This window comes from Pelophylax lessonae (genome assembly GCF_965119305.1).
Source record: "Pelophylax lessonae genome assembly, chromosome: 4".
NCBI lineage: Eukaryota > Metazoa > Chordata > Amphibia > Anura > Ranidae > Pelophylax > Pelophylax lessonae.
In genome coordinates, this window is record NC_138771.1 from 77,883,818 (window position 1) to 77,897,523 (window position 13,706).

The 13,706-nt window shown below is 41.6% G+C and overlaps 1 protein-coding gene across 1 annotated transcript in view; it reads right to left on the reverse strand.

The window, feature by feature from the left end:
- The window catches only part of LOC309553122 (transient receptor potential cation channel subfamily M member 7-like), a 184,132-nt gene extending 172,162 nt beyond the window's left edge, over nucleotides 1-11,970 (reverse strand). Inside the window, exons 1-2 of the mRNA XM_082254018.1 lie at nucleotides 11,902-11,970; nucleotides 7,725-7,804 (exon numbers count right to left, since the gene is read on the reverse strand). Coding sequence (XP_082110144.1) covers nucleotides 7,725-7,804; nucleotides 11,902-11,952 — 131 coding nt within the window. The 5' untranslated portion in view covers nucleotides 11,953-11,970. The remainder of the gene's footprint in view (nucleotides 1-7,724; nucleotides 7,805-11,901) is intronic.
- Between the last annotated feature and the right edge of the window lie 1,736 nt (nucleotides 11,971-13,706).

Consider the following 13,706-nt stretch of genomic DNA (forward strand, 5'->3'; position numbering starts at 1 on the left):
AGTTATTTTGCTGGAGAGAAAAAAGCAAGGAGACTTAACCCTTTCCATACAAGTGGCAGTATGGATTAAACAATCAGCCCATTGAGGCAAGTGAGACAAGTGACAACCCGGAAAGAGCCGTGCTGCGTCCGCCATCTTTACATACCCGCACCCGCTATGCTCACAATATTGGCTTTATACATGGGGCTTTTTGCTCCCTCTCCTATCCAGATGGTGTTTTTATGAGTTATGGCACGGCTCTTTCTGGGTTTATCCTGGTTTACTGGGCAGTACTTTCTTCTCTCCTTGTACTCCAACCAATGCTGTCTACATTGAACTACCTCTTTTTGCAAAGAGCAGTTTTACTATCTGGATTTATATATACTGCCGAATATTTCTCTCTACTAGCATTTTCCCTCGCTACAAAATTTGGGCATAAAAGCTATACACAGTAAGTGGATCCTGAAGAAGCCCATCTCTGCCGAAATGCATCAATCCCATCACTCTCTGTTTCCTTTAAATGCTTCACTGGATGTATAACAAGCCTGGTAGCATGTACTACATGCTTTTAGAATTAGTTTTTCTAGATTTTAATGGTGTTTAAATATTATTGATTTTATTCTTATTACTTTTGTATATGATTGAATTTTTTCTAAAATCCCCTATTTCCCAGTGTCTCTCCTACTGGGAGTTTCGGGGAGACCTTATTATAGCCAGATATGGGTCCTCTCCATGCTGTAATAGCACATTATGAGGACACATTCCTGCTTCCTGATTGGACAATAAAGGAGAGGAAGCACACCTATGAAATCATCCTTCTGTCAGCATTTTCACTGCCAGCACATGGACCCTGTAGGAGAGCCTGGTTGGCTTTAAATGCTGATCTTTCCTATTACTAGTGTGAGTGATGGTGAACAGGGGATTACAAAAGGTTGATAGCAAGACAGTTTTAAAGGGGTATACTAGATGTAGTTAAAGAAAAAAAAAACATGTATTTTATAATAATAAATACATGACTGCATTAAATTGTGTTTTTATATCTACCTGATGTTCAACATAAGAAAAAAAGATGCAGTACTCCTTTTAGTACTTCTTCCCTTACCTAAACTGGCGGTACTACTCCAGATGCTACTTACCCCCAAACAATAGCTGTGGCCTTCAGTGTGCTTACATCCTCCACCAAAAGTCTTGAGTGTACTGGCTGCATCTGCACAGTTTCTATAGATTTCTAATGGACTGTGTCTCATGTGTATGCGGAATAAGCCCCACAAAAGTGTATGGAAAGTTAGTGCACAAGCACGGCACTAAACATAAGACTTTAAGTGCATGGTGTAAACAGACACCAGAACCCTTGGTCATCAGATCAAAATAAGTATATACTGTATCTAGGTAGGATTAATGGGTGTGTGCAGCCTATTGTATTAGGGTGTGCACCCCAAAGCTCAAACACACATGCCTTTCTCTGCAGCCTCAGCTGCACTGAACGGTAAATGAATGGGAAGTGCAGCCAGGAGGAGAGGAGAGAAGATAATCCAGCAAGACTGCAGGGGGGGGATGCAACACAGGGGGAAGCCCTGGAAAAAAGGGAATCAGCACCGCATGCAGTGATTAGCGTATGCCAAGGCACACCTGGCACACCCCATATGCATGCCTATGGTAGAATTTGCAAATTATTCTATACATGGGTGCAGATAGAAATATGAAGAAAAAGTCATCATATCAGAATTTTGAAACTCAACCCTATAATTTTTTTTAAAGTGTCATTAAACCCATATCATTAAGAACTGTCAGCACATGCTGTTCATGGTCACTAAGTCACTATGGGATTCATTTTCTGTATCCTGCTGTTCACTGACCCTCCCCTCCTTGTCTGTGTCCCCACTGCAGCCTTAGATTGTGTAGACCAGCCATTGCCACATCTAGTGAGCAGACTCCAGTTTTAGTTCCCTACTTAGCTGTTTATTGCCTCCTTTTTCTTATATGTGCAGCCCACATGGCAATAGAGTCACACAGTGGATAAATAACAACCCACTAACTCCCTCCGCCTCCATGCTCACTAAACAGCTAAACACAATGGGGGGTGGGAGAAGACATGACGATTGATAGAGGCTTCACCTCCCTGTAATTCTAAGCACATACAAAAAATAGACAAAGACTGGATGGGTGTGAAACAGGCTGTGATTGGCAGAAATTATTTCAAACATTTATTTAATATAGATTATGCATTTTTTCCTCTGTATTCTGAAGGCTTTTTTTCCTTTTCATTTTGTGACCGACTGCAGAGGACTAGAAGCTTCACCTGCTGAAACTTTTAGTTGCTTGATGCCCCCATCTTGGATGTGATGTCAGCAGCATCAGCAGACCCAGAGGTGTCACTCAAGAAACACCCTATAGCAGTGATGGCGAACCTTGGCACCCCAGATATTTTGGAACTACGGTACTTTTCCCATGATGCTCATGCACTCTGCATTGTAGTTCAGCATCATGGAAAATGCAGTGCCAAAACATGGGGTGCCAAGGTTCACCATCACTGCCCTATAGTATTTCCCTTTTTTACTCCCCCAGCAACTACATGTAGCTCTGGTCCACAGAGGCGGCAGAGGGGCATCGCTTGATAGGACAGAGGACTGCTAGGAAGCACGTGGAACTATAGGGAATGTAATCCCCAGAAGACATCTTTCTATCATGCTATAGGCTGGATGGAACTACAGGTCCCAGGAGACCAGAGAGCTGCAGCAGGTTAAAAAACAGAAAGAAGCCCAGGGCTTCGGGTAGTCACGTGGAAGACAGTGAGAGGGGACCATCTGAGTAGGCTTCTGTGTTTAGAGAGCTGCCTGCTGTAGAGTTCACCACAGTGTCAGATAGAGAGAGAGACTCGGCTGCAATGTTTACACATAGGTCACAGCAATGAGTGAGCTGTAGCCAATGTCACCAGTTTCAGAGAGTGGGAAGAGGCATAATCATCGATCATTTGTTGGTGAGAGGCCAATGCCCACATTTTTATGTCTACTTCTTAAAAGGAAAGTGTCAACTATATTTTAGGATACAGCTTGGATACTTAAACCCATTATTGTGGCATCCACTTAGGTTTAACCTTCCTAGCGGTATTCCCGAGTGTGACTCGGGGTAAGATTTTAGAGCCAAAAGCGGTAAACCCGGTTCACACTCGGGGTAGCGTTAGGAAGATCGCTGGATGCTGGAAGAGGTTTTACTTACCTTTTCTCCGGGATCCAGCGATGAATGCGGGCGGTATGCGGCGGCGGATCTTCCTCTCGATCGTCTGTCAGCCCCGGCTTCCGTCTCCGGCGATGTGACGTCCGCCGGGGGGTGGAACCGGCGGCTAATTCAAAAAGTATAACACCAAAACACACTGATACACTGTAATCCTATCGGATTACATTCCCAAATTATAATAAATTGACCTTTGATTGCCCCCCTGTGCTTTCTCCATTGCACTTCCTGCATTATTCCCATACACTGTATCTGGATCATTGCAGAGCGACCATGGCCTCAAACAAGCGCACCGCAACATCAAAAACGGTGTATTACCTGCTGGGCGATAGCGACAGCGATCCTGAATCGCATGCAGAGTGGAGTGACAGCGATTCATGGGGAAGCTCGTCATCCGACGCTGAAAGTGATGTCAGCGATGATGCTGTAACTGTGCCGAGCGATGTGCGTACTTGGTGCGTGATCGACTGCAGTACAGAGCACGTAGCGCCCCCAAGATTCCCGTTTACCGGAACGCCTGGTCTCAACGTCGATGTTGAGGAGGATAACCCCTTGGCGTATCTGCAACTTTTTTTGACTGATGAGGTTATCAAAAAAATTGTTGTGGAGACCAATCGGTACGCAGCACATCGGCGGTTTTCCAGGAGCAGGATGTGGGAACCCGTTACCAGTGCGGATATCTGGAAATTCCTGGGCCTAATTATTCTGCAGGGAGTGGTGGGGAAACCACTGCAGAAGTGGTATTGGACCACAAACAAATTATTGGCCACTCCTTTTTTTGGAACCGTTATGTCGGAGTACAAATTCTCCCTTATTATGAGGTATTTGCACTTTGCCAATAATGAGGATTTTGATGAGACTTCTCATCCGGCTCCGAAGCTGAAAAAGATCTGGGACATTAACCAATTAATTTTGAAAAACTTCCAGCGGTCCTATGTCCCAGAAAGAGACATTTGCATTGACGAAGTCTTATGGCATATAAAGGGAGACTTAGCTGGATCCAATATATAAGCACGCTTTGGAATCAAATCTTTTATGCTGTGTGAATCCAGCTCTGGCTATATTTGGAACTCGGTCCTATATACCGGAAGAGGAACCAAGTTCAACCAAAGGTTCAGCAGCTATGGGATGGCAACTGCTTCTGTTCTGACGCTGATTGAGCCTCTGCTGGATCAGGGGTATTGTGTCACCACAGACAATTTTTATACGTCCCCAGAACTGTTTGGGTTCCTCCTACAGCATAAGACGGATGCGTATGGGACCGTCAGAGCAAACCGGCGTGACATGCCCCCCAGCTTTGCCAACAAAAAACTCAAGCCCGGAGAGTTAGTTGCCTGGTAGAAAGGCAAAATGTTGGCACTTAGATGGCGCGACAAAAAAGATGTCTGCCTGATGAGCACCATCCATAACACCGCCACGGTCATGGTCCATACAAAAGGGGGAAAAGATGTTCTGAAACCGCAACTGGTCCTGGATTATAATAACACCATGGGAGGTGTGGACAGAGCTGACCAGGCCATGACTTTCTATCCAGCAATGCGGAAACAGCAGAAAAAATACTATAAAAAAATATTCAGACACCTCCTGGAGCAGTGTTTATGGAATGCCTTCATTCTGCTAAAAAAGAAAAGTGACCGGCCTGTGATCCATGCGGACTTTGTGTGGAAAATTGCCGAGCTCATTTTTCTCAGGCACCAGACACCAACAGCAAGTCGATCCGGACGCTGTGCTGCTGGTGTTGTGAACCCCGAACGACTGACCGGTCCTCATTTTATGGACCTCATTCCGCCGACGGAGAAGAAGACTGCACCCACAAGAATGTGTGTGGTGTGCTGTTCCAAGCACGACGACACCGGGCGGAAAATAAGAAAGGAAACGCGGTACTACTGTCCAGACTGTGATGTTGGACTTTGCGCTGTACCCTGTTTCAAAATTTTCCACACCCGGGACGTTTATTGAAGCAGTATGACAAGTAATATTGCATCCTTTTTGGGAAAAAAAAAAATATATTGCATCCTTGTTTGACAAAAAAAAAAATGTCAGTGTTTTTGATTACATGATTTACTATAATTTATTGAATAAAAAGTGTTATTTTTTGGGAAAAAAAAAGTGTTATTATTATATTATTATTTTATAGTTATTTATTATATTATAATTTAGGATTTTGTGTTTCAAACTTTACCATACTCGGGATGTTATAAAGAAGAACACACGGTAAAAAGAAATCATATGTAAATAGTTGGTTTGGGCTGCTCCTTCTCAAGAATTGCAAGCAAAATAATGGTACCGCTTTCAGCACCTAAAATCCGAAAGAATCATACCGCCAGGGAGGTTAAGTGCTTCAAAGCCCGAACTGACCAGTTGGAGAGGTTTGGAGAGACTTTTAATTCCCAGTACTAACCTTAGTTAGGACTGCCCTGGTTTTAGAATTCAGGGCAGAGACATTTGGTTCTCCAGTTATTTATGGTGTTATACAAAATTGGTATCTTTTGTTGTTCACACTTATTGTTGTTCTGAGTTTTTTTTCTTTGCCCCTTTGGGAATATTTTCCCAACTAAATCCTTATTATAAAAATAAGAGAGGAACATGTAGCCCTGAATTGTCAGAGGGAATGGCATTGCCGGTAAGGTAATTGAAATCTGGAATCAGGGGACACAGACTTTGGCAGCTTATTTGGGGGTAAGTGCTGCATACATATAAGGTAGGGAAGACAAAATGTTTCCCCAGCTCTACTGCTAATGTGGAAGTCCATTAACCGTAGTCCGGTGCCATACGTGACATTCTTGAATCAGGAAAGGCTGGCAACTTGGATGTTCTTAAAAAAAAAAAATACTTTATTTGTTACATGGGTACATAGGTACAGAATATATGATACATAATATATGATACAGAATATATGCTGACGCATTTTCGGCTATGAAGCCCTCATCAAAGCACACATATTTGATCTAAAATAGGTGCTGCCTAAGCTAGGGGCCCTTCTACATGGTTAGAATAATATGGGAGACATATTTTAAGTGTCCATGCTATACCCTCACATGTTTGCTGGGTTTCCTTTTTTCTCCATGTGTTTTTTATTGATTTGATTGCTTCTAATTAGGATATACCCATCCCCCTGCTGAGGGCTTGTTATGCTATACAGTAAGTATTAGTTTTTAGATCAAATGTGTGTGCTTTGATGAAGGCTTCATAGCCAAAATGCGTCAGAAAATTTTCTGTACCTGTGTACCCATGTAACAAATAAAGTACTTTTATTTAAGCGCATCTGAGTTGCCAGCCTTTCCTGATTCAAGAATTTTACATGGGGGGGGGGGGTTGGAGGAACTAGGCTAGACACTAATCAGTGACTCCCAGAAGAGGAAAGGGCTATAAAGGGCAAGGAGGGAAGGGGCTGTGCTAGGGCATTGACTAGTCAATTTTTCTTTGGCAATTAAGCATTTAAATACTTTTATTTATTTATTTATTTTTTTCAGTTCTTTTACCTGCTATTTTTTTATGTTTGCGTCAAGAGCTCCTATTTAATTATTTCAGCATGTTTTCTTTTAACTTTTTAATGAAACCTGATTCAGCACCAAAATGTCAGCACTTTGATTATGTCATAAGCAAATCTGTTTGCATACACAATATATGCAAGATGCATACATATATTATGCAAATGCACACATATATAACGCACATTTCGCAATTTATTAGTTTGTTTCAGGTGTTAAAGTGGGTATATATGTGTAAAATTAAGTAGCTCATTTTCATATGCTGAAAGAAGGTAATATTTAGCTTCACACATATGACATGCCTATTTGTAAAACATTTTTTTAAAGTTATATTTTATAAAATGTCTTTGAAGATGTGTTTGTCATCATCATTCACAATTTTATTTTATTTTATATTATTGTACATAATTTGGTAGATAATGCAGGATAATCATGCTTAGAATGGACAGCTTTTGTAGCTACAACCTCCAGGAATACTCTCCTCTCTATTATCTTTAGTTCATTATGGAATCGCACAGGAACGTGCTCCGCATTCCTGTGCGATTCCTGTGCGATTCAGTGCAAGGCAATTTTTCAGACCATTCATTTGGAACATTTGGAACACAGGGCGGGAAGTGTACATGCAATGCAGGTGTCCCTCCCTGCGTTTGGGTGTGAATGGGCACTTACACCACAGACTTCCTTGTATTTGAGTGTGTGAAAGTGTGTGTACACAGCACAGATTACATGGGCAAATGTTCCCATGCCAATGTGCCAGCAGAGGAACAAGCACAACTTTATCATACATTGGTGCTTATGAAAACATTCTTGAATCATATGCAAATGATGTAGTGTGAACTTTGTAACACATGCAAACTTTTGTTCTTTGTAGTTTAGTGAATCAGGCCAATGTGTTTATCAATACATGAACAAATCTGCTCCATTCACACTAATGCTCAATTTAAGGAACACATTGCAAATATACTGCAGTCTATTGTAATGACATTAAACATATTATTGTATTTTATTGGGCAAAAAACAAACCTGTGAGGTTCTCTTGAGCTTGGTATCATACAAACACAGTCCCTTTTATAAAAGGTCTTTTCTATCCAGGACAAGTTAATCTGGAAAACAAGAGCGTAAATCTTTACCAAGCGGATCTTATGGATCGTATTTGTGTATCGTTATTTGTGATGTGAAATTTGCCAGATAATGCACAGATTCGTATTGCTGCTGACAATTAAAGGTTATGTTTGAAGTGGAATGAAGGTGGAAGGCAGGAGAAATAAAAGTGTAGAGGATTTATACAGCGCCAACAGTGTAGTCAGGGTTGCCAGGTGTCAGTAAATTTACTGAATGTTTGAAAAAATCTGTGATTTTTAAAGCTGTCTGTACATATCAGGGACTGATATTTTGTCATGCTGTGTTGACTTTTTAAGGGCAAATCAGGCAAACTACTTGTTATTAGTATTTTCCGCGTTTCCTATATTGTGTGTATGCTGTTTAGATATTGATTGTCATTTATCGTATTTTTCTGTCATTTTTTAGATTGTCAGTAAAAAATGTGCTGCATCAGTACATTTTTCATGTTTTGTCAGTAAAAAATGCTGTGGAAGGTTGGCAACACTGAGCGTAGTATACATATAAATATACACTATATTGTACAAAGTATTGGGACGCCTGCCTTTACACACATGAACTTTAAAGTAGAACTATAGGCAATTTTTTCTTTTTTCATTTTGGATAGAGCAAGGGAGGGTAGTAACCCCTGTCAGGTTTTTTTCGCCATCTGTGGCCTATTGCTGAGGGTTCCCTTCACTTCCTGTCCCATAGCCAAACAGGAAGTGAGAGGAAATCCCTGCAAATTAAGGGAACTCCATGGGGACCCCCAAGTCACCAGAACTAGTATCCCTATTGGAACATTTTCCCTCTATTAATTTTCTGGGGACAACCCAAAATTTGGGGATTTTCTTTTACTTTCACTTTCAATGATAATGGTAAACAGGACAAATAAAGAAGGTGAATCTCCTTAACGGGGGCACAGAAATCAATAAAAAATGTCAGGTGTTCTTATCTATCTCTACTCTATCCAAAACAAAAAAAAAAACCAAAACAAAAAAAAGGTTTTGCCTTTAGTTATACTTTAATGGCATTCCTGTCTTAGTTCATATGGTTCAGTATTGAGTTGGCCCACCCTTTGCAGATATAACAGCTTCAACTCTTCTGGGAAGGTTGTCCACAAGGTTTAGGAGTGTTTCTATGGGAATGTTTGACCATTCCTTCAAAAGTGCAGGGGTCAGGCGCTAATGTTAGAGAGAAAACCTGCTCAAATTTATCCCAAAGGTGTTCTATCGGGTTGAGGTCAGGACTCTGTGTAGGCCAGTCAAGTCCCCCCCCCCCCCAAACTCGCTCATCCATGTCTTTATGGACTTTGCTTTGTGCACTGGTCCAAATCATTTGGTGGAGGGGGGATTATGGTGTGTTATTTTTAAGAAGTTGGGCTTGGCCCCCTAGTTACAGTGAAGAGAACTCTTAAGGAGGCAGCATACCAAGACATTTTTGACAATTTCATGCTCCCAACTTTGTGGGAACAGTTTAGGGATGGCCCCTTCCTGTTCAAACATGACTGCACACCAGTGCACAAAGAAAGATCCAAAAAGACATGGATGAGCGAGTTTGGGGTGGAGGAACTTGACTGGCCTGCCTGTCTTCAAATTCAGGTTTATAGTTCCAACACATCCCACATAGTACATAGGAAAATTCCTTTCCCCAATTAGATCAATAACATTACTATTCAAATATACACACACTAGAATAAATTTTTAGATACATGATAATTAACCTACTGAGACAAAACAGAAAAACCTGAATGAATTCCTTGTAAAGTGCCGAGAAGGAAATTGAACACATGATATTTACAGCTAAATACCTCTATGTGCTTGGCTCTAAATATTTAGCATGTATGTATATTGTGAAAAATATTAATGTGCATAATACAGTTTACATTGAATACATCCTGACAAAGAAATGGTATTTGTATGTAGGGGTCATAGCCCAATATACAGTATAAAGCTAATGGGTAGTAAGCATCTCCAACTGCACATGTGATATCTGATACTAGCTTACCTAAGTACTATGTATTTGTGACTGGTAGAATTTTGCCCGTGCCCACCTTCAAAGAAACCAAGTGAAGCTAATAGTGCATTGTAACAGCAATCCAATACTAACTAATGCTGGCCATACACAGCTAAAAAATGTGACTTCCTGAAAACTCGATACATAGGTGGCCGTGTCACACCACCAGGCTCAATAAACTTTGATATAAAAATTGAAGAAGTTGGGCATAACATTTTCGGCTGAATGGTGGCTGTTGGCCATTGGATGCAGTCACTGTTTTGATATTCTCACATCCGTGAGAGCAGTGGCTGTCAGAATACAATAGTCGGTAAGGGTGGGATTTCCTCCATCCACACAGTTTAGTGGGGCTGAACTGGAGAAATCTTTACATGTAGGGCTTGCCAAGGACAGGAAAACTGCTAGTGACAAAACATGAATTATGCTATGATCTGATGGATCTGGCCACCCCTAGGGCATCAAATCCTCATAGCACTCTATAAACCTGCAAGATGTATGAATATGAAACAAAATATACATAATTGACCATGATTTTTTGCCAATGCAAAGGTAGGCCCTTCCACTGATAATTATAATAGTAGAAAAAATGTCTTGCTACTGGACTGCAAAAATTGCATTAGAAATATCATGTGCGGTCTTATATCCTTTTCTACTATCAAGGTTTAGTTTTGCTGACATAAAAGACTTTTCAGTTGCGTGTTAATAAATACACCACTCCAGGGGTACTTATATTGTTGTTTATGTTGATTTTAGGTGGATATTCAATCTTTGAATAACAAACCCTGATATCTACAACTGTAAACTCGGTCCTGAGGAAGTGGAAAAAGCCTTGAAAAGTCAGTCGATATTGACTTGCATCTTTGGTGTACATGAGATATCATAACGGTTCAGTATTGGCTATCATCTGTTGTGATTCCAAGAGTTTAGGTTTTTACGAATGAACCATGTGTAGCACCCTCCTAGGCAGGTGCTAGGTAAAAGCATTGTTTGCTCCATCTACTTATCAGGAGAGCCTGATCAGTAGTTTTGCCTGTTACATGTGTCCATGTGTGATTCACTTGGTCTGAGGGAATGTCCCCACTGTATCCAATAAGGTGTCCCCAATGTATCCATGCCGGTGACACACAGGCTTTTGTGGCTGTCCCAGTGGGAGGGCACAACAGTGGTGCATCCTGGGATAGGTCATAAAAGCCAGGGGCACATGTGACAAGGCCGTCTTTGGGCGGGAAGCCAGGTCCCAAGGAGGAGGGTGACGGTTTGTCTCCCCTCCTGTCAGCAAGGAAAGTGGTCACAGGCAGTCGGCCTTGTGGACCAGATGTGTGATGCTAAGACAGGAGGTCCAGGATACAGACAAGTGGAGCTGAAGGCAGAGAAACCCAGGGAAAAATAGTGTCCGTGAGTACTGGGAAGCTTGCCAGGTGTCTGCCCAGGAAGGGGAACACTCCAGTGGAGAGTCAGTGGACAAGGGACTAGCATGCACGGGAAGTGAGAAAGGGGGTGCCAAGTCAGGACCCTGAAGAGAAATTCAGTCAGTCAGGAACCTATTTTCTACTTCACTTCAGTAGCATGGTGAAGCAGCGGCCTTGCCGCACTCATTACAATTAGTGTCCTCAGAAATTGTGCATAGTTCAAGTTGGAGTATCCCACTCATCCCCTCTCCCATCCAAGTTCTAAAATAAAACACGAAAACCAAATCCCCTGGACTGTTCATTGTCTGAGTCAAGGCTTTACAGACTGTTGCTATGGGTAACCCAGGGGAATCCACACTCAGCAGCTCCCTCTGGGGCAGTGCTACAAGTTTGATTTTTTTTTTTTTTTAAGTTAATAAAATGTTGTATTTTCCTAATTTTATGTTTAGAATCTCTAAAGCCATACTTGAAGTTAAGGCTGCGGGATGGTGGCATTTGAAGCAACAATTACTACAATATTCCACACTTTAAATTGCTAGTTATCAGATTTTCCAACATGTCTATCTAATGTCCCCCACCCAAAGCTTTACCCGTAGACAGTAAAAGTTTAAATCTCTGGTAGGTAATACTACTTATAATTTTGTTGTTCTAACTTCCAGACTTTACTGGTTACTTACATTCCATATCCAGGATCCAAGTATCTGCTTTCTTCTCTTCTTCGGGTCCATCTTATAAGAACAATGAAAGGATTTCACCAGGTACTAACTGGCCATTAAATTACCAGTCTAGTACTTTTCATGGCAACTGCCTGTGGCTAGAATATTCTGAAGAACCACACATGAGATTTAAAATGTGGAAAGAACGGCAGTCCTCTGAGTTCTGATTAAGTCATCAGCAGATACAGTGAGGTTTGTGATCTAATGCATGTAGTATATATAATATAGGCGGGGATGTTATTGGGCAGTGACCATATGCAATACTTACATTACCATTGGCACATTGCTATAAACATACTCATTACTAGGGAACTGTTGCTGCACATGCTACCGAGTGTTGTGGGGGATTATTTTACAACAGTGGCATACAAAAGTTAAATAGTGAATTGATTGCTCCAAGGGAAAAGGTCCCCTTAAATGGCAACAATGCCATAGAGACATAAAAGAGATGGGTAAATGGTTCTACCTAAGGAAATGCACGTAAACCTTAACCACTTGCCGATCGCCTAACCTACTTTTACTGCGGCAAGTCGGCTCCCCTGCGCAAAATCACGTACCTGTAGGTCATTTCGTGCAGGGGCTCCAGGGGGCACGCACACGCTGTTGGAAGTGCGATGGCACGCTAATTAGACAGAGGGGGAGCCAGTCAGTGGCCACCCACGATCATTCCTGAGAGACAGAACTGCAGTCTGCCTATGTAAACAAGGCAGATCACTGTTCTGACAGGGAGGAAGACAGAGATCTTGTGTTTCTGCTAAGCAGGACCACTGATATCTGTCTTCCCCCAGTCAGAGCAACCCCCCACAGTTAGCAAGCACCTCCAGGGAACACATTTAACCCTTTGATCGCCGCTGGTATTAACCCCTTCCCTTGCAGTGTCATTAGTACAGTAACAGTGCATATTTTTTAGCACTGATCACTGTAATAATGTCACTGGTCCCCAAAAAAGTGTCAGAGGTGTCAGTTAGGTGTCCGATTTGTCCACCGCAATATCACAGTCCCACTCTAAGTCGCTAATCGCTGCCATTACTAGTAAAAAAAATAAATATCTCATCGTTTGTAGACGCTATAACTTTTGGGCAAAACATTCAATATATGCCAAAAATATGTATCCGAATACATATTGGCCTAAATTGATAAAGAAATTTGATTTTTTTTTTTTATTGGATATGTTTTATAGCAGAAAGTAAAACATATTGTTTGTTTTTCAAAATTGTTGCTCTTTTTTTGTTTCTAGCACAGAGGTGATCAAATACCACCAAAAGAAAGCTCTATTTGTGGGGGAAAAAAAGGAATTCATTTTATTTGGGTACAGCATAGCACGACCGCACAATTGTCAGGTAAATTAACGCAGTGCCATATCGCAAGAAATGGCCTGGTCATTAAGGGATAAAACCTTCCAGGGCTGAAGTGGTTAAAGCGGAACTACACTGAATCTGAGCACCACAAACCAAAAATTCTATTCAAGTCATTTTTATTATTCAGAGCAAACTCTCTCATCCATCCATGTCTTCATGTTTTATTTTGCTGATAACTCACCTTGATAAACCACCCCCCCCCCCCCCCCCATCTTTTCCAGCTGTGTCCATCTTGAGTAAGGGGCAGATGATTCATGTAGCATTTACTTCCTGGAGAGCATTTACTTCCTGGAGTCCAAATGACCTTAGCTCAGGCATGCAGACAGGAAGGTATATTTAGCTGAGAAAACCACTCCTTCCCTCCTGAAGGTTCCTGGGATGTGGGATATCCTTTGTCTAGGCCTGGAA